Genomic DNA, 23,192 nt, shown 5'->3' with positions numbered 1-23,192 from the left:
ATACAAACGGTAATAATAGTATGTTTTACTTGGTTGTGCAAAACATACAATTTACATGAATTATATTAATTAAATAAGAATTTATGCAATTTAATTTTCTAATATTAAGGTAGTATTGTTCACTCAGGTGACAGTAAACTGTTTTTATAAATGTAATGTCAAATTATTATTCCCTTGAAGATAATACGCACTCAAGGAGGCCTACACGTTATCGATATCTCATACACAAGTAAACGATTTCCGAATCGACCCCGATCACAAATGGATATATCCGGCACTGCTTGTAAAATTATTTGTATATATTACATGTTGCGGAAGCTATATAGTATGATTATGTCCTACAAGGAAGTATTAATGACATCAAGAATACTCCGGAAAATTTGTTAAAACATTCTTGCTTTATTAATTTAAACAAAGCATTAAGGAATTCAGAAAAAAGTTAATTCTTGTAATATATTAAATAGAAAGACGCGAATCAAGGATAATTGTCTGATTATCCTTGATTTGCGTACGTCGTACTTGTTTTGGAATTTGAAATAAATATTAGCTCTTCCTTTTTTGAAATCTATATTACTAAGAGTTAATGTAACATTTTAATACCTATGATGCTAGAACCTTTTAGTTCTGGGCCTCAAATTATTGTATCTAGTAGCTGATCTACCTTGTCTGCCTGATAACCACGGTCAACTTTTCGGGTTTAAGGCATGTTTCCTTACGGTGTTTTCCTTCACCGTACGAGCAAGTATTAAATGCGCGCATAGACAGAAAGTCCATTATTAAACAAATACAGCTGGGGATCGAACCTACGATCCCAGGGATGAGAGTCCCACGTTGGACTAGGCCAACACTGCACTTTGGTAAAACTCTAATGGCAAATTTTGAAGTCAGTCCTAACTACTGGACAGGATTAAATGAATTCTCTATATTATATTAAATAAATTAAACGAATGATGCTTACACTTATAGATCATAAGTAACGTGAAATATTAAATGCTCTCAGATTATGGTCTGATAAATGTGCACAAGACTGTATTTCATTTAAGCATATCAATGTAACCTAGTTATTTCAGATAAATTAATAAGATTACCGCTGCAATTAAAAAACATTTTGACGTACAATTTTACACTGTCAAACAGGACGCATTCCAGAGATAACAAAAATATTTAATGATAATTATTTCGGTAAACGTACGACTCGTATGTTAACAAGATATTTTTGTTTTGTAATATAAAGTATACATTTGTATATGTATATAAAAAAACGTATAGACGACTATTCTATTAAACAGAAGTTATTTAGGCATGATTCTGTTCCCGCGCTTGAGTCTATTGAATGTAAACAATTTAACTCGTAAACTAGTTTTAAGTTCAATTTTAATTAAAATGTGTTAAAACTAAATTTAAATAGCTAATGGTTCTTGTTTTCTTTCAGCAGAAATATGAGGATCCAATTCTTGGATACTATTAAAAATAATTGAAATTTGAAAAAAACAGCGTAAACGCTTTTTTAAATAATCTAATCAAAGATTAAACTTAATAGGCCGGCAACGCACTCGTGAGCCCTCTGGCATTGAGAGTATCCATAGGTAGCGGTATCACATAACATCAGGTGAGCCTCCTGCCCGTTTGCCCCTGTTCAAAAAACAAAATAATGAACGAAGGCAAAAGTAGAACTCGTTTATGAAGATATGGTAGGACCAGAAACGCTTATTGAGCGGCAGGGAAAAAGCAGTGTAGCATTAAAATAAATTAAAAAAAAAACAGTGGCACCTTTTTAGGTCTGGGCCGCAGATTTCAAGATCATTTGTAAATCTAATAGGCAAGTAGGTGATCAGTTCATGTGCCTGACGCAGGCCGTCGACTTTTTGGGTCAAGACAAGCCGGTTTCCTCACTATGTTTTCCTTCACCGTTCCAGCAAATGTTAAATGCGCACATAGAAAGTCTATTGGTGCACAGCCAGGGCTCGAACCTACGACCTCAGGGATGAGAGTCGCACGCTGAAGCCACTAGGGCAACACTGCTCTTATTAAAATAAAGTATTGTTACACTAGAGTAGAACGTCTTCATTTTAATAAGTTCATTGACCTAAGAAGCTAAATGTATCGGAGTTTTCTCCCTCTTGGTAAAAGTTATTATTGTGTTAATTAAGCTCAGAATAATTTTGGCTGAAAGTTTTGATGATTAAGGATTTCCTTTAATGTATTAAATTAAAATATTGTTACTGTTTCGATTAATATTTTTAGTATGAAAACCCCAAAAGTTATGTTTAAATCTAGTAAAACGGACTAAAACGCGATGACCTTGAATATAGAAGAAGATCTTACTTAATTATGTTTAAATAATATTTCTTTCACAGAAGTATACGTGCATAAAAAATAGGGAATCTAAACTCGTTAGGCCGTGTATTTACGAGACAAAATAATACAAGGAATAAATTTGCCAATTAGTAGGCAAAAACACCTGCTAAAAGCCGCAAATAGGCCGCTTTTTCTTGTTGTACCTACAACTTAAGTAGCCCATTAAAAAATTAGTAGTTCACCTTCTGGCACGGGTCGCGACCATAATTCCGCAAACTTATGCAACTTGTCATTAACAGTCACTGATTAACTCAGTTACTGTTAATGACAAGTACTTATATACTATACGGTAAATATAACTTATCATACTTATCTTTTAATTACCATTTATCGCAATATTCAATAAACACTGTCACTGAATACTGGCATGAAATATCAAAATATAATAATTTACGAAAGCTCGCTCGAAAATATGTAATGTTCCAACACATTACTTTCATTGCTCATTTATTACAGGCACATTAATGTTTTACTGCAAACACACTAAGCGCTAGCAACCGCAACGGGTAAATAATATAACTAAATTTACACTATGTAAAAGATGAGTGACAAACACCGCTAGAGTCAAATGATTCTCGCCAGTACTCTACAGTCGACCATGATATTCAAACATTTAAAAAAAATCTGTGAATTGTGAAAGTGAAATTTCTGAATCTGTTTCATGATCATTTTTCAATCTAATAGGCAAGTAGGTCATCAGCCTCCAGTGCCTGACACACGCCGTCGACTTTTTGGGTCTGTCATATGTCGGTTTCCTCACGATGCTTTCCTTTACCTTTCGAGCGATAATAAATGCGCACATAGAAAGAAAGTCCATTGGTGCACAGCTGGGGCTCGACCTACGACCTCATGGATGAGAGTCGCATGCTGAAGCCACTAGGCAATTCAGACATTACATGCATTTTACTTAAAACGCACTAGTATTAAAACAAATCTCAAACTGTAAATATATACTAAACCAAAACTGTTCTATAAAAAGGCTGTTAAGGGTATTAAATGTAAGGGCAGAAACGATAAAAATAGGCAGGTTGACGGTTTGACAAACGATTCTTGTATCGATGTACGGCCATTGACCTATTATAGACATCCTTTTAACTAGATAAAGACCCTTCACCCTTTTATAAAGAACAAGTGATCTGACCCGACTTCGCACATAATTGCATATACAATGAGATTTAGAAAGTTGTTAAGCTTGTTACAAAAGAACAATTCTTAACAATTGTCGAACTCATTATAGAAGTAACTTTAGGTGCGTATCACCTCGACGTCCGCCGTTCTACAACTGAGCGTTTTTCAAGGCAGTTTGTGCAGCGCACCACCACTTTGTGGAACCAGCTGCCCACTGAAGTATTTCCGAACCAATTCCACTAAGGGTCCCTCAAGAAAAGAGCGTACCAATTCTTAAAAGGCCGGCAACGCACTCGCGAGCCCTCTGGCATTGTGTCACTTAACATCAGGTGAACCTCCTGCCCGTTTGCCCCCTGTTCTATAAAAAAAAGGTGCGTTAACCTAAATGCAAGTTTTGATTATGCACAACGCAGCAACTAGTAACAATAATGGTGTCTGATTATTTATTATAAGCAAGAACAACTGTCTGTTTTCACTGACTCTTTATCTTTAATTTGATTCACTTTATCTGCGTTCCAAATTAAATATTAATTCCTCGGAAGTAGCACCGATATGATATGAAGATGAGCTTCGATAACGCATTTCCAGGTCGTGTTTGACAGAAAACAGTGGAAGGAGTAAGAGGTGTCCTCACAACGTTTTTGCCCATCTTCAAATGTAAATTTATGTGTACATATAACAAAAAAATAAATAACTAACCTTAAAATATAATGACTAAAATAAAATTAAAAGGAGTCCCTTTAGGCAAGGTTCTGAAGATACTGGCAGCGTTCCCCCTTTGAATAGCTAGACTAAATCTTTGTCCGAGGTAGCTGCCAGATCTTCGGTCTCCTGTGAAGGGTACATATGAGGATTACATACCTATAGATGGCGTAGTCTTGCTCTTTCGTGAATTTTATAAACGTTGTTGACATTCATAAGCATGCTCTAAGAAGCATCTAAATTGAATAAACGTATTTTGATTTGATTTTGATTGATTTAGTCATTTTAAGTATGTTAGGTGCATTCTATGCTTACCGAAACACTAGTCTTGCTAAAAATTTAACCCTTCAAGTTTACGTCATTTAACCATTAAGGCAGTGAAGTTTATAACGTAGATTTTTTTTGCATTATGCTTGTAAATTCTGTCCTTATTAAAGTGTCATCTGCATGAGCGTCAACTCGATTAATTCGGGTAAAGGGCAATTGTAATAATTTATCAAGTTAAATAACGAATAAATTACACGCGGAATGCAAATTAAGTACGAGTCGTTAGTATTTGGAGTGTTCTGTACGTTATAAGAAATAATAAAACGTCGGCTGTTATACGGCAAGAAATTTAATATTAAAATTGGGTTATTATGAATCAATTGAACTGATTTTTTATATTTTTTTACACAAGATTTACGAAGAAAAGGTTTTTAGACAAGTTTTAGTTACAGCGCAACACCATTCTAGAACATTCTGGAAGGAGCTAGGCTAGCTTAATTAGCTAGGACTTTATGGACCACTTACCGAATGGGCGTCTGAGTGCAAAAATTTAGCTCATACTACATACATAATACATAGCGTCGCTGCATTGACTCATTGTTTGACATAGTTTTTCAATAATTCAGTGTAATTTTGGACTCAAATTAGCTTTATCTTTACTTCTAAATCTATCAATTAAAAGATGTCAATGGTTTGATTGAATCTCGAAACATAAAATACACTTTGATATTATGCAAAATTTATTTATACCCCCTAACATTATTGTCGCAAATGATATTGTAAATGTTATACGGAAATTCGGAGGTGAGAATTTAAAATTATATACGTGTCGAATTTAATTTAAAACTTGATTTTTTTAAGTCAGTTATAAATACGAAACTATGACTAGGGAAGTTGACCAATCACATCCAAACGAAACAATCGCTTTCTCGTATATATCATATTTTCAGTCCCCAGAGTAAGGAACAATGTCAAACAAAATAATGCCTATGGATATTACTATGTTACGATAAAATAATTTAGATGCCTATAACGTACTTATCACCAGGTGATGATTAAAACAAAAGAAGCTATATAAGCTATATATAACCAATCTATGGAATATTCAATCCACATTACGCAACCCTAAAAAGCAATCCAAAATTCCAGAATAATAAGCCAATTTGTTATACGCTGGGTCCGACTAAAAAATCTGTCATCTGTAATTATTCCTCATAATAATGGGTTATACAACTCTTTGAGTAACTTTCCCATATATAAGTATTTCGAATAGATAAATGTTAGTTAACGAGCTTTTGCGAAGCTAGCAGAGCCCCAAAGTACGTTCAAACATCAAGCAACAAAATGCACTAAAATAATTAAAATAAATGTATAAAACAGTACGCCGATGAATGAGCTATGCTTGAACATAGACAAAAAAATTACTCGTTAAAGAAATGGACACCCATTTTAGCGGCTGCCGGCCTTGAAGGGAGGAGTATTCTTTCTTTCTTATTTCTTTCTTGCTTTAATTAATAAAGCATACAGTCAAAACCGCTTACAACGACATCGTTTAAAACAACATACCGGTTATATTGACCAAAATCAAGGGTAGCGGCTGAATTCTATTGTATTAGGTACTTAATAACAACGTCATCGGCTGTTACGACTATCGGTTTTTACGACCAAATATGAGAAGTCCCTTCGATGTTGTTATAACAGATTTTGACTGTACTTAAATACAAATTGCATTAAATATATGTCTATAATAAAACCTCTTTTGTTAGGAAGAGTTAAAAGTAACTATTTTATTTTGGTCGCGAAGGTCGAAAAGTGAGTTACAGAACAGCCTTGCGATTCTGTAAATCACTTTTCGAACTCTCACAGCGGTTTTTGCAGCGGCGATATCAGAATGCCAAATCGTTAAATTACTGCTTCACGACTGATTTGAGCGCAACCGCCGCTGGAAAACCCGCTGTAAGAGTTCGAAAAGTGAGTTACAGAATCACAAGGCTGTTCTGAGATCACTGTGATAAGTAAAAAAAAATTATATAAATATAGGTTACTAAATGTAAAAACTAAGAGAACAAAGCAAAGCAATTAAAACATATGTAAGCCGTGATATATAAAAAAAATAAAGACTGTCAACACAGCCACTGTATAAATTGATATCGTTTAACATAAATCCTATATTTTAATATCAATTACGGTAATTATATCTTAAGTTTAAATGGTTCACAAATCTTTTCCATATCTTTACGCTCAATTATATTGTAAGTGTGATTTTAATTACGACATTACCGTTAAAAATCTTTATTTCGGTACACACATACTAATTAAATGAAAATAAACCCTAATGCATGTGTACTTAACGTCGTTTTTACTTAAACCGACAAGGTGTCGTAAGTAAAAGGGTCACTCATTTTCAATAAATTATTCATTTGTGCATCGATATATCAATTCCGTTATTGGATACTTTAATGACTATGCATTTTTAATAATTAAGTACAAGCAATACCGAAAACCTTGTCAAAAGTCTATCAATTGTATTCCAAATAGAGAAAGAAGGTTGGAATTTTGTATTAAAACTAATATCGCCATTTTAAATGCCAGGATTTCATGTATTACATATTAAATGTATGAAGTGTAATTGTTTACTTATGCGCGTAACTTTATTGCGTCACTTAATATCATAAAAACATTCACCAATTTCCTTTATTAACCTAATTTAGAGAGGTCGGAAATTCGGAGATATTTATAAATTCCGAATTAGTATATTGTCTCACGTTATTCTAAAAACTAATTACAAGTCTGGCAATAAGTACAATACTTGATGTCGTCATAAGTTCAAGATTCGATAAGTTGAAGGTTAGCAAAAGCTTTGTTGTATCGGTGAATTGAGTAGGACCCATAGATACTATGACTTGCTTTTTTATTGTCACCAATTGCACATCTTATGGTTTTAAGATAAGCTCGTAGAAGGTTATATGATCTGAATTTCGGTGTTTATAATTTAACAGTGCCATAATAAATGTTCTAGAATATTAAAAGCTTTACACGGTGTATTATTAGTAATATAGATTTTGTAGAAGAATAAAAAATAATTTAATAGAGTAAGAAGCTTTTTGAGCTTTTAAATTTCTTCGTGCATTGCTTTACTCGTATTAGAAATGTTACTCGTAAGTCTCGCAGATATGTACACCTCTTTATCACTAGGTGTTGTAATACAGTACTACTTTTATTTAGTATAATTAATCATGAAATCAAAATCAACTTTTTGTAATAATTATGAGCAATTATAGTTACAATTTGTTGACAACCTTGTCATAACACTGATATGATTTGCCAATATTCGCCATTTTCAACGTTGCTAATTACCTGTATTGAATATTCGACATATTCCGATACAGTTATATCTAAAGGTAAAATGGTTTTGCGAAATATTTGTAAACTCCAGCTTCCATGTTATCTTTGGTTTATTCGTGTACACATACAACTTTGTTAACGGATATTAACGTTTAATATACATATACATATATATTTATTTATTATACATATATACTTGACGTCTCGGATGGCAGCACTCGTGGTCAGCCAGAGATGACCAAATTAAGTCAACTGTAATAGTAGAAACAGATCTATAGCTTTGTCATCGATTAAATAAATCTCATATGTAAATATTAAAGAAATATACCACATTCAAGATAACATTTTGACTCAAAGAATAATTTTTGAATGAATAAATGAGAAAATCCTGCAGCTAATTTGGGGAACAACTCAGCTGATAAAAGACGATAGATATGAGTGGCGCTACAACCTTGTTAGGTCTTGGCCTCAGATTTCTTTATCTATTTCATGATAATTTCTAATAGTCAAGTAGGTGATCAGCTTGATGCCTGATGCCATCGACTTTTTGGGTCGAAGGCAAGGTTTTTCCTCACGATGTTTTCCTTCACCGTTCAAGCGAATGTTAAATGCGCACATAGACAGAAAGTCCATTGTGCACAGCCGGGGATCGTACTTACGACCTCAGGGATGAGAGTCGCACTCTAAAGCCACAAGACCAATACTGCGATTATATTTTGGTATTTTGATTCTTGTGATAGCTGATCTTTTATTATCAAAAGCGGACTATAGAAAACAACAAAAATAAACAAAAAGACTTACGCAAAAAGAAGATTTCGATCTCGTAAGAGGTTAAAGGCCAGTGTGTAATCGTCTCGGCCATTTAAATGAAATATTATCAATTATATGCAACTGCCCACCGAGTGTGGCATATTCAACATATTTTAATTTTTCTTATGCGCTTTATTGTGTTAAGTGTGAACACATGGCCGTAAAAAATGATTTATGTCTTTGATTATTCTTATTACAGTCAACTGCGTTGCTCAATGCCAACAAAAGTAAAGGCTACGTGTTTGTGCCTATGGATTAGTGGTTGCTTTGGAGATTTTGGATCTATGTTGGCGAAGATTTCGTGTTTGTAGGCACAACGATAACGAAAAACGTGTATCTCATTGGTGGGTTTACGATCATTCACCTGATACTAAATTATGCTAAAAATGCCCATGGACACTCTTAATGCGAGAGAACTCGAGTGTGCGTTGCCGGCCTTTTAAGAATTGGTACGCTCATTTCTTTAAGGACCCTACGTCTAATTGGTTCAAAAGTACTTTATTGGGCTAGCTGGTTCCACATACTAGCGGTGCCCGGAAAAAAGGCCTAAAAACGCGCAGTTGTGGAACGACGGACGTCGAGGGGATACAGGTAAAATTATGTATTTTGCTTCGAAGTCCGACGATGATTTAAGATAAAATATATCAAAAAAGTTATATGCAAATGATCTCCCACTTAGCATGAAATACGACTTGAGAAATAAATTGGTCCCAAATTTCACATATGAAATCATATCATGAACAATATGTCTATAAAATAAATCTGTAAAAGACACGCAAAACGTGACAGCCTACGAGATATTTAAAATAAGGACTAAAGAATATATTTTCTTATTCATAATTGGCTAAGCGTGTTTCTCTCAAATCCTGCGTTCGAATACTCTTTCTGTGTACGATTACCATTCGCTTGTAGGGCAAAAAAGGTGAGGTAACCTATCTTAGTTCCCAACGACACATACATCTCTTGTTCAGAAATAATCATGAAATATATGCAGAGATATTTATCTACTAGCTCGCACCCACAGATTCTCCCGCACGGAATTCGTGTTCTCTTGCGACAAATAATCGTAATTTTAGTCAATTTACATAAAACCACAATAAATTATAGACTTAAAGCTTCCTCAGGAAACCACAATCGATTGATGTTTCCGTTTGGAAGCTTTTTACGGACTTTATTTTATAATATGTAAGATTGCCTGTGCCCCTTAATTCCGAGACTGCACACTGCTGTATATTCTTCTTAGGGTTTAATGAATTAAATGACATTTAAAATCAAGGAATGCGAATGATGTAAACTCATTGTAAGCTTCAATCGTTAATGAAGAAATTGTCTCATATACGGCGTTTTATGGGCCATTGTTTGGAATATGCGTTGCTCGTTATGATGCCTTTTACAGATGCGCGATAAGCTACGATAAGAACTACTTAAATTGTCTGCAACTTCATTATCTTGCTCGTTTTATTATCTAAACTTGTACTTCGGGAATCGAAACAGGTATAATAAAAAAACATACTTTAGGATTACAATAGTGCTAGAAACAAATCAATAACGTTAAAATAATTACCTAAATCAAAAATACAAAAGGTATTTGGTACTGCTCTTTTTGGGCGTTCCGTGGGTTCGTTTGCCCCGGTATTATATATAAAAAAACTTCTGTTTCTTAAATTTTAAATTATCTCATTTCATCAGTTTTAGTTGTAAGATTGATGTGTTTATGATGTGACATGCACAAAACGGTAAATATATGGTGTATACTGTTTAGTAATATAAATTTCGTAGAAGAATATAAAAGTATAGCTGAGTTGAGAACTATAAAAACTTAAACACTGACACTTTTTTCTTCTTCTTATAGTGCCATCTCCTTGCGAAGGTTGGCGATCATCATGGCTAGTTTAATTTTAGATGCCGCGCTTCAAAACAATGACTTGGTGCTTTGGCCAAACCATTCACTTAAAACACTGACACTTACTAAACTGATTTTCTTTTTGAGGGTGATAATACAAAAAACTTGCACAACTATTACAAACTAAATGTCTCTTTCACACATCGTTTAAGCTGCGCGATTTATATTTTCATACTTAGCATAATTTATTACGATAAATTGTTGGTATTTTTAGTACATAATTACAAGTTAGCCATAAGCTTAATTTACCTTGTTAAGTATCTTAAACAAGATCGCCACCAACTTTCTACCTTGTTAAAACGACATTTTTGTCAGTCAATTTATTTATTTATATTTTAAAATAGCTGACTTATTTATTTTAATTTTTCCTCTTATTTTACATTATAAGTTTTACTATATTAAATTCTATATTTATTTTTATCATATAAGTTTATAATATGTATTATGTATATATATTGTATTTCTTAGCAATAACTGTGTATATAGCATGATATTACTGTCTTTTAATTGAAACAAATGTTAACTCTTTAACATTAACAGGAGTAATTGAAACCTGTATTGTATAATGTTATTTTTAAGTATTGTTATTCTTATCTTTCTTATTTTGATCTGAGACCCCAGGTTATACTTGACGTCAAACATTTGTTAATCATCAATCATCACTTGCTCTATATAATTTATAACAATAAAACAACTGGTATTGTAACAACCTTTGTCCATGTAACAAGCTACAAATATGCAAGAAACGAAGAAGGTATCAAATAGCTACTTCTTCCTTGCGTCTTTATCCTTCTGTGTAACATTATTGTTTAGCTTATAAGCTCATTCAAAACACAAATGCCACTTTGAATAAAAAGACTGTACGGTTCTAGTTGTGCTGTGAGAAGATTAAGTTGTCAAAATAGAATTCCGAACATGCATATAAAGCTTTTAAGTGATGCCTACAACTGATCAAGTTTTGTTACAGTATCACCATTAAAATACACATAACCGTAAGAAACACTATACTATACTATTTCATCAAACTCTTTTTCGATATCATAAAATTATTTACTCATTTGTTTTATCGGTCGGAAAAGCGACATAATATTTATAAATGATTAATTATGCATCGATATTAGAATATTGACTTTCAATCACTTCCACTCCCACACACATGTAATTAGACAAATTATATTGTATCGCATCCGAAATAATGAAATTAGGTTAAAACTTTGTATAACAGCTATTTTCTACCTAATCTTAATACTAGTATTTTGAATCCTATCATCATTTAATACATGCAAAATCAATGAAGAGTAATTGTTTACTATTGCGACACGCAACAAAATTGCGTCACACTTGAAGATGCGTCTACAATATTCATTTGTCTATAAATAATAGACAAATATCATAAAAACATTTACCAACTTTCTTAAATTTCCTTTACTAAGAAAGCAACGTATTTATAATTTCCGCAGCATATTGTAATGTGAAGTCTTACAATAAGCACAATAGGTGTCGTCATCTAAGTTCAAGATTCGATAAGTTGAAGGTTACCAATAGCTTTGTTGTAACGATGAATTGTGTTGGACCCATAGATACCATGACTCGCCTTTTTATTGTCATCTATTGCACATCTAATACTGTAAGAGGTTTTAAAATAAGCTCGTAGAAGATTATGTATGATTTAAATTAACTTCTTCAAAGCTTTAACAAATTTTATATTTCGATATAGGGATTATAAAATGTATTCAACATTATTATTGTCTACGAACTAATTTTCATAATGAAGTGGTCATATTTCCACAATTAGTCTTAGAATGTAATTTGTCTCTGTTTTTGTGTAATTAAATAACTAAAACGAAATCGTTTAATTTATTAATTAGATTTGTGTTTACGTGTAAATTTCTTCCACAACCTTATACCCAATCCATCCTTGTCCTGTCCATTGGAATGGATTTGGAATTGGATGGAATAGTATTGACCTAGTGGCTTGAACGGACGACTTGAGCTTGAGGTCGTAAGTTTGAATCACGGTTGTGAATCAATAGATATGGCAAACCCAAAAAATCTACGGCGTGTAGAATGCTGATCCTACTTACGACCTATATGTTTATTAAAAGGAACTACTGAATCGCCAGTTTAAAAAATCTGGAATAACCTATTATTGCCTATTGCTCATTAACCAATATAAAAATGTTGTAATGTTCACATATTATTTCATATATTAGTAGTAAATTTTAAATCAATTTAGAATTTATATTTTTGAACAATACGTCATATTATGCGACATTAATAAGAAGTGTATCAAATAAATATTGAGAATGGTTGTTCGCCCACAGATATATGTTATACAATATAGCATCAAAACATGTCAGACATTTGCAACATAGATATTAATCTAAAATGTAATTGTATCAAAATGAGTATGGTCGATTGAACATGTACTCAATAAGTAATTATGCTAATCATTAATTGACATATACCAAGGCAAAAACAAAACGGTCAATTCGCGAATTGCACAATCACCCCCGTAATTCAATATCTGGGGCGATCGATATTTTTCAAGATATAAAAAGCTCACACACCTCTCATTACTCATCAGTCGGGATTTAGTACTCACAAAAAATGGAGAAAATCGTAAGTAAAAATATGTTCATAGCAATTCGGTTTTATACGATTCATTGATAACGAAATAACTATATTTAAATATCAAAACGTATCAATCATAACAATCTAGTTACTTTTAAGTCATTTTAGGGGCCTCATAGCCTAGCAGTCTTATTAAGTGGCAGCTAGGTGAGGGGTACCGGGTTCGATTCCCGGTTCGAGGGCAAGTTTTAATTTAATTTAAATTTGTTCTCGGCCTTTGGGAGGGTTGGGCGGTACCGGGCGAGTGCTTTAACCGTACATGGAGGACACGGTCGAATTTCTAAAGACAAGCACGAATTATAAAAAATCCTATACTTGACGCTGGCTAATGCATAAATCGTGCCAGAGCCATTAAAAAAAAGAAAAAAGTCATAGTTTATAGAAAAATACAATTTTAATTTACTGATTTAAATTGATATTGCAAAAGAGAACCTTATAAATGGCCTTTAATGCCTGCCAAAAACACACTAATCTTTTGCCTTGGAAATTTGCATATAATGTGGTTACCGCTAACCTATATCACCTTGATAGCATAATTAATTGTTGCGCTTCACAGTTTACCTTTAAGGTGATTAATATTCTGATAATAATTAGTGTTGCAATTGAAAAATTCACCCAAATGTTAGGCTATTTTTATGCCAACGCGATAATTAGTATTTTGGGTCAATTAGGTATACCTACTTTGTTAACATATTAAAAAAAAACACGCTACAACCTCTTTAGGTCTTGGCCTCAGAATTCTGAATCTGTTTCATGATCATTTAATCTAATAGTCAAGTAGGTGATCAGCCTCCAGTGCCTGACACACGCCGTCAACTTTTTGGGTCTAAGACATGTCGGTTTCCTCACGATGTTTTCCTTCTACGTTCAAGCAAATGTTAAATGTGCACATAGAAAGAAAGTCCATTGGTGCACAGCCGGGGATCGAACCTACGACCTCAGGTATGAGAGTCGCACGCTGAACCACTAGGCCAACACTGCTCATTTGTAAACATATTATTACAGTTAAAATTATAATTTTGATTAAACATTATGATAAGAACACGTATGACACTGGCATGTTTTGCGAAATTTTATTTGTGCTTTAACTTAAAATGGTTCAATACAATTCCAGGTATTCATCACACTTCTAGCAAGCGCATTCGCGGCCCCGGGATACTACGTACCCCTAGCCAAGTCAACCCTAACGACCAGCAGTCAAACGGTTGACCACGGCAGTAGCCACATACTCCACGCACCATTGATGGTTCCTCTTGCGAAGACAACATCAACTCACAGCAACCAAGTTGTCGACCATGGAAGTACAGCAATATACCACACCCCCGCTGTTTACCACGCTCCCGCTGTTTACCACGCTCCTGCCGTTTACCACGCACCCTTACACCAAGTGACCACAGTAGAGCACCACCCAGTCGTCTTCCCCGCCACCTCTATCTACTCTTACAAGACTCCTGACTCTGCTATTACTCATCATTCCTCGGAAGTACATGAAACTGTGCCATATTATGCTTACCATTAAATTTTAAATTATTATTATTTTTTCAATACCTATAAACATAAGAATGTACAAATGTAGTAGACATTAGTATAAACTAGACTGTTAGTCTTCAATAAAAAGGGTTTAAATGGAGTAAGTCTGTAATGCACTTTAACCGTTTAACTTGAGTTTAAATGTAAAGACTAAATAACTGGATTGTTAAAAAGAACGGACAGGACAGGTCCTATTTAAAACCCACATTCGTAAAACCTGAGTAATAAAAAACTAACATGACGATGTCTAGGGTCGCATAAGTCACCTTGTTAATCCTTATTATCTTTGTTCATAGACATAACATTTATTACAAACAAAAATACACACACATAAAAAAAATGAAATGAGAGATATCAAAAACAATTAAAAAAAATCCCTTTTCCCATTCGGTTCGTTTCAAGTGTTTGCGTGTGTGCTGTGGCTGTAATTGGCCCTGGCTCAGCATCATGCAGAATGTTCCACAGCGCTGGTCATTCTACCAGATACCGCAGCATCTAGTTTGCGCCTCAGTCGCAAAAAAAGAAAGAAAAGGAATGTAATAAATACTCAGTAGAAAAAATAATAATAAAAGTTACCAGTGTACGTAATGAAGTCTTGAGTATAGTGTATAGTAAAATTAATAAAAATGTAAATAGAAGTAGATAATTTTTTTTGAGCGGATTAAAAACTAGATTTCATGGGATTTTTGTTCAGTTAGTAGACGAATCTTATAGCTGCGAATAAAATTAGACTTTAATTTAAGACTCTTCTGCGGAGGAGGGATATCATTCCAACACTTCGTTGCGCTATATTTAAAACTCCCACGAAACGAAGCCGTCCGTTGCTGTTCCATAGTATTTTTGTCACTGTCTAGGTTTCCTTGCGATGTTATCTATAACGAGCAAGTATTGACTACAAACAATATTGCCATGGTTCAAACGCACATTTAAACCCTGTTTCATACGAAATAATATTACCTATTAAATTGAGCCTTAGTAATAGCATGGCTTTGAAATGGTTCCATCAAGGTAATAAAAGATAAATTGCAGTGTCACTGACCTCTAATAAACGCGTGTCTGAGCCTAGCCTACAATTATGGAAATTAAGTATTTAACCATGATTTATTTCGATATCTAATAAAAATTTATGTGCAATAAACATTATTTTAATAAGCGATCTTTTATTTATTTGATGAGATCGATAATTAATCTTATTACGTCTATTGAAACGGCACAATGCTGGTTCCTTCTGCATCTACTGTTTATATCATGGCATATTACCGGACGTCAAGCTTTAATACTCTTTTCTTTTCCACCTCGCCGCCTGGCGTTTCACAGCATACCGCTTACGGCACTTTCTTCCGCGCAAACCCCTTTGTGGAACCAGCTGCCAGAAGTGGTAATTAAAAACAGATATGCTTTTAACAAAACAGCGTAACCATTCCCTCTAATGTCGGTAACCTACACTCTGCACACACGTGGTCAGCACTGGTTTGACTCTTGTCAAAAAAACAGTATTATTTGATGAATATTAATTTGTTCATAATGTGTATATCTCATTGCTGACACACACAAAATATAAGATAATTCTTATAGTTTAATATTTAGGATTTAGTTTAAAAATGTGAAGTGTTGTATAATTGTCAAAATTAAAACCATGATTATACGCGCAAGCGAAACTATAAAAAACATTTTCGTATACGATAGGAATATTTCCCTACTAGAACCCAAATAAGCTTAGAGTGATCATTACTTATTACTTGTTTCATTCAAGTTATGACAAAAGCTCTCACTTTTGTCGCGAAAGTGTATTTTTGTACTCTTTGAAGCTTTTGAGAGCTTTTAACCAGACTAGTTTTTGTTTGAATCAAAATCATTCTCATTTGAGTGTTTTGCAAAGTATTGTATCTTATAACCCATGGGTAGAATTTTTTTAAGAAGTTCACTGTTAATTTGAAGTTGCTAGCGGTTAGTGGTGAACGTTCGTGGTGTTGGTTGTACCGAGAGGTACTGGGTTTGACGATTATATTTTCAGTTTGAACAGACGTCTGACATTCTACCTTACATATGTTTAGAATATTATCCCATTGAAGGGTTTTGGTACATCAAACAATTAATTTTATTATAAAACGGTTTTGCTTTCAACAATTTAAGCAGTATCATAAAATACATCCTTTTAAACGATTTTAGGTTCTTGTAACATGAAATAATAATATTTCTTACTAATAAAATTGTTTAATATATTTTGTTAAAATTATGGTTTATGACATTAAAAATAAACACAGATTCAAAAAGTATAGATAAGAAACAGTAGGCTGTCAAAATGGAAATTATCTCGATACTAGTCCCGACACTTGGTTACATTTTGCCAGGTTGTTGCATATACAATTATTGTACAGCCCTGCGATTCTGTAAAAACCGCTGTGTGAGTTCGAAAAGTGAGTTGCAGAATCGCAAGGCTGTACACTAGGATTTTTACTTAAAATGATTACTGTGCATCTTGATACTGTCCTTTTGGAGGCTACCGTACACAGATGCATCTTATCGCAAACAACCTCGTAAATGAAACAAAAATAAAACGCTCAAGTAAATATCAATTACCAAATAATTAAGTGATACAGCAGCGATCTTATCGCGTATGATCCTCAACTGTCGAGTCCAATGTTGTGGTGAGAAATTAAATATTAAACCTTTTAATGCAAGGATCTTAAGGCGATAAAAGTTTATTTGTGTAAAATTTTGTTGTTTTTGACAACTTGACATTTTGGAATAATGAGTTTTTGTGTGCGTTTATAGACAGTTCAGGGTTTGCGAACAGTAAAATGTAGGTTTTGTATTTAAATGTTTAAAGAAAAATGCAAGGTATTAAGTATTTTTCCCTAATACGTATTACTTTGAAACGTTTTGTTTACACTTATTTTATTTAAATTTCTGTGACCCCTTTTTAAAAAATCGGTGTCTTAGCCTTTCTTGAACTTTCTTTCATGAACATGAACTTCTCTTCTCTTCTCTATTCTATCCGTTATAAGTTTGACGATGCGATATTATATCCGAATGTGTTAAAAAGATGGGGGGGGGTCAGATAACTGACACTATGCAACAAGATCTGCATAGTCAAAGCAGACGCTGGATCTTAATGGGATCACTTTTTGCTCCAAATGCCGAGAAATACTTTTACTACACCCGGAGCTGTGGTTTAAAGGGGTAATATCAGCCAGTCCTAGCTGTTCACGTCTACGTCGTTCCTCCTATACTTAAGTAGCTGAATCAGAACAGAGAAGGGATCGAGCCCGAAATTAAGGGCCAGGCATAGTGCCTTAGGCGGCCCCGTCAAGTGTCGGGATTGAAATTCGCTAATCACCTGTCAAATCCAAATACCAACCTTAAGTATATAAAACCGGATGGGTCTTATCTATATCTGGCAAGAATATGGACTATGTTTTCGCCTGGAACGTTAGGACTTAAAACAGACCTGGGGCCTTCCTTGTCGACATCAAGTTCCAATTCATAAAAAGCAATTGGCTAAAGTGGTTAGGACATGTGCAACGAATGGCGGATGACAGAACCCCAACCGCGACTGAACTCACAACCTGATAGCAAGAGAAAAGGTAGACCGAGGCTGCGTTGGTGGGATGGAGTTTTCAATGACCTCGAAAGAATAGGTGTTCGAAGTTGGACACAAGAAGCACAAAATAGATTGCGATGGCAAAATTTACTTGCGGAGGCTAAGCCCTACAGGGGTCTGCCATTGATGATGCTGATGGTGGTAAAAAAATAAGATTCGATTCAGTGTTGATAAGAAACACTTTATCTACATTACAAAACTGGTATAAATGTAAAAGTACGATCTAACAGTTTCTTCCTGACAATTTAGAAAATATTGGCTATTTGGGGAGATTTCAATAATAAACAATACTGGACAGTATTGATATTAAAAATATGAAATAATAATCAAATATACCGTATACTTATTTCTACGAAGACTTTTTTGTTATTTTCATCGATCATTATTCTATGGTTATTTGATTGTATTACAACAAAAGACAAATGATAAGTAAACTTTAACAATGATTATAGGTTATGTTAATGTTCGCTTCCTATAAGTATATTATTATTGATACTATAAACGATTAGTTACGTAAGTGAGTGAACTTGGCATCGACCTACTTACTCGACATACATTCATATTATTATATTCATAATAATAAATCCAAACTTGTCTTAAAACATGAGAAACGAAGGTGAAAGCTCGATGGATACGGCATATAATTTAATAATTTGTAAGATGTAGGTTTAGAGTTTAATATTATTTGTATGTAATTCAAAATATATGATAATTATATTATAGCGTTTAAAAAAGGCCTACATGAACTTGCTAGTTGTCTAATATTTAGTTCATATCGCTTTATATTGGTTAAAGAGAAGTGATGGCCTAGTGGGTTCAGTGTGCGACTCTAATCGGAGCTTCGATCCTTGGCTGTTTACCAACGGACTTCTATGTGCGCACGCATTCGCTCATATGGTGATGGGAAACGAAATCATCGCGAAGAAACCGGTATGCCTTAGACTCAAAAAGTCGACGGCGTGTGTCAGGCACAGAAGGCTACCCTATCAGACAATACAAATGATCACGAAACATACTAAAACCTGAAGCCCAGACGGTTGTTTTTTAGAAGGTTGTAGGACCATTGTTATTTTTCTTATTGGACGGGTTCTAAATAAAAATAACGGTAATTTAATTCAAATGTTTTTATAAACATATACAAATATATTGCCTTATACAAACATCTTACTGAAAAATAAAGCAATATACCTTATAAAGTAACGCAATGAAACATATTCAACTATTATAATTATTGTAAATCCTTTGTTAAAGGAAAATAACAAGATAAAAGGATCACGTAGTATGTTAACTTTTTTGACAGCTCGTTGAAGGCAATCAGCCAGTGTATAAAATACCGTATCCATTTAAACTTATTCGTCGCTTGTGAAATATGAATTTCAAGTACGCAATTGTGAAGTTTCGGCAGTTGGTATATAAGCTGGCCATCGAGGAGATCAAGTTAGATATTTCGGCTACCTCCTCACGGTATCATCTATCACCTCTTGTTCGCTACCAAAATCTACTAAACATGCAGAAATTCGTGAGTTTTTTTGATTTTTTTAAAATAGCAATCTAAAAATCTTAGTGTAATTTAATTATTTCTAATTTTACTAAATTAAATTAATTAATAATTCTGAGTGCTTGATTAAGGCTCTGAGCCATTAAACAATGGTTTCATTAATAAAAAAAAAAAATCTTATTTATTTCCAAAACATGAGAGTAATATTTAATTTACACGAAATAGTTAAATGAGGAGAAAAATGGTAGGCACCGCAAGTGTACCGCGCAGTGGCACGTCATTACATACTTCGAAAGATATGTATTGATTCTATAAACGATAACTAACCGATGCGATAATTAGAAACTTCATATTTTTTATACAACGTATTGATAATCTAGAAAAAGTTTCAATATGTTATTTGAGATGAATAAATATGTGCGAAAAGTGTACTATATCAATATATTTTTATTGATTTATTAATCTTTTTTATATTTCTTTAATCTGATCGCAGGTCAGGTCGCGTCCTTCTACAAATCAAACTAACCTTTTAACATCTTTTGTTTCGAAATATTAACCATTAACGAAACGACTATTTCTAACTGTGATCAGATAAGTTTGAAGTGATCGTTAGGGATTCAATTTAAATTTTAAATAAGGTTTCTTTAAATTGCGAAATATTAAGAAGCTATTGTAAAAGTGATACTTAAATGTTAATTAACCGTGTCCTGTTTTTTAAAGAACTTACAGTTTTACCGGGCCCAAGCTTTTAATTGTTTTAGTTAAACTTATAAAAGCTTCTTTTGCTTCGCTATTATGACTTCCAACAGTGTGACACACCATACGTAATATTGTAATTTTATTTGAAATAAATAGACAATAGTTTTGGCCTCAAGGACTGATTATTTTTACGTTTAAACACACACAATGTACTAATTCAGCTATTATACATTATATATTAATATGAATTCTAGTATTTTTTATTAAGCTATTTAAATTTCATTTGTAAAAGTATAATAACAAAGCCTTAAACAAAGCATTATATATTCAGTGTAAGGTATTGTCTGGTATACGAATTACCAATAATCATATAATAAATGCGATCATAAAAACCTGAATTCCTTTTAGCTTTTTCGCTGAGTTTAGTTCCATTAGGTTCTATGTGGTAAACGAAATTCCTAATTTACTTTACTTTGTTTTACAATATAAGTCAATATTCATATAATGGCATTTTATTATTGTTAATACTCGTAGTTTTTGATGATAACGCCGGGAAGGTCCAGTAACCCCTTAACGTGAGGTGAAGAATGTAAAACAAAAGACGAAACGATATGCTTTTGATAGAAAATGGACCAATATTGTCCAAATACAAGCGAGTCGATTCGCTTGATAAATAACAATTAAAAACTGCCACCGTTTCGCCTTTCATTTTACATTCCGGACAGATCTTTTTCTCGCATCGTAGGGTATCTACAAATTCCAATTATTTATGAGTACCCTCAGTTATAGCCCTTTTCACTTTTTGTTCATAGTATGACAGTATGTGTCGCAGGCTATATCATACTATGTTATATTAACTTAATATGTATTACAGGTGTTGTTCGCTGCTTTCGTGGCTTGCGCCGCCGCCGCCCCAGGAGTCCTCCTCCACCAGACCCCAGTTGTTGCAGTCCACAGCCCAGTGGTTCACACCGTCCCAGTTGTGGGTTCCAAGACCACCATCACCAAGAGCAGCCAGGTTGTCAGCCACGGATCTCCAGTGGTGCACGCCGTCCACACACCCGTGGTCGCTACCTATCCCGTAGTCAAATCCGTTGTTACCCCAGTGGTTCACGCACCAGTAGTACACGCCCCAGTGGTTCACGCACCATTGGTTCACGCACCAGTAGTACACGCTGTTGCCCCCGTTGTAGTCAAGACCGTCCCATCAGCGGTTGCCCACAGCAGCTCAGTTGTCCACCACTCTCCCATCAAAGCTCTCCCCGTTATTGCTATCCACTAATTTAAATGACTAGGCTTTAATAAACGATTTACCTCCGACATTGTCTATTAATTACTCCTAATTAGAATTTAATTAAATTTTAATTCCATTGTTTCCTTAGGCAACTACCGAAACGTTTACTGAAAACTTCATTAGTTGTTTTAAGATATAAATATAAGGGCGTTAAAGTTTTTCAAAAGAAATAACAAAAGGTTAGAAATTAGAAATTGATAAAAATCGGTTGTCTGTAAAGTCGGTTTACTGACGATAGTTGAACGTGACAACGTCACGAATCGCTCACTCAAGTAGGAGAGAGACAGATGTCGAACGCTGAAGAGCGCGGAGTCCGATTGTGCCTCTCTGTCGCTTCGCACTCTCGCTTGCACTTCAAGCCTTAAATGGAACGCCTCAGAGCGAGGTAACGCCGCATGAGTCATGTTTTTTCGTGCGTGCAGCCGGCTCCATCGATTTATAAGACGTTGTCACGTCAATGACACAATAACTAACAACTACTCAATCCGGATTTCCTAAACTCCATTTCTGGTGAAACAAACATTGCAAAGTGTATGTCACAAACGATGCTACTTGTATATCGACCTATACAGAACTCCGTAGAAACAATGTATACTTTATTTCAACTATCAACGAAGAAGAAATTAAAAGGGATGTCGTCTCAAACAACATTTTTATTGGTATTAGTTAGTTCTTTCTTTCCCAGGAAAATATTCAATTAAGAATTGCATCAATCCAAACGTAAAAAAATTAAAATGAGTTTCTTTTTATTATCGTAAAAGTACCAAATTTTTTTATTAAAATATACTTGTAATGGAGTATAACAGATTAAATTTAACTATATTCTCAAAATTGAGTAAAATTAGACAAATGAATATTATTATTATTAGGGTAAGATTCGAAATCGAGTGTTAGCGAGGTTGCTAACGCTTTAGATTACTTAATATTTTTTCTAACCGCCATGGGGCTACAACCCATATTATTGGCCTCAGATTTCTTTATTTCTAAACTTAAGACATTCTAATTATTTTATCTGTGAAAAAAAATACACAATTTTTTTATTTATTTATACTTTATTACCTTAATCAAAAACATACACATAACAAAAATAAAAAAAGCAGGTTACAAAAGTTATAAGGCAACGGACGGCCTTATCGCTAACAAGCGATTTCTTCCAGGCAACCCTTGTATTATATTACCTATCATCAACATCACATCCTCATGTCAAACCGATCAGATGTTCTACATAGTATGTTAGGTAAGTGTATACCTTTTATCGCTTCAAGGAAAATCTAACTTACATACAAAAAGAATTTTTCCACGTAATTTGTTTAGAAATTCGAGCTGTTATATGGTAAATAACTAACCATATATGAACTGGAGAGGCGCAACCGAATTATTTAGATTTTTACTAGCTGTATATATTGCGATGTTTTAGTAT

At 33.9% G+C, this 23,192-nt stretch overlaps 2 protein-coding genes and 1 long non-coding RNA gene across 3 annotated transcripts in view; 2 read left to right on the top strand and 1 right to left on the bottom strand.

Annotated features, from left to right (window-relative positions):
* LOC125057703 (neuropeptide SIFamide receptor-like) overlaps positions 1-23,192 on the bottom strand; it is a 103,844-nt gene that overhangs the window by 4,064 nt on the left and 76,588 nt on the right. The window lies entirely within an intron of this gene.
* On the top strand, positions 13,081-14,680 carry LOC125057706. Its single transcript, XR_007118250.1, has 2 exons — positions 13,081-13,135; positions 14,262-14,680. It is a non-coding gene; the product is annotated as an uncharacterized LOC125057706 (long non-coding RNA).
* Positions 19,677-21,798, top strand: LOC125057704 (pupal cuticle protein G1A). Its single transcript, XM_047661531.1, has 2 exons — positions 19,677-19,800; positions 21,353-21,798. The coding sequence occupies exons 1-2, from the start codon at positions 19,789-19,791 to the stop codon at positions 21,758-21,760; spliced, it is 420 nt and encodes a 139-aa protein (XP_047517487.1). The 5' UTR covers positions 19,677-19,788; the 3' UTR covers positions 21,761-21,798.

The sequence above is a fragment of the Pieris napi genome, chromosome 17 (assembly GCF_905475465.1).
Source record: "Pieris napi chromosome 17, ilPieNapi1.2, whole genome shotgun sequence".
NCBI lineage: Eukaryota > Metazoa > Arthropoda > Insecta > Lepidoptera > Pieridae > Pieris > Pieris napi.
This window is presented reverse-complemented; position numbering and strand designations above follow the sequence as displayed.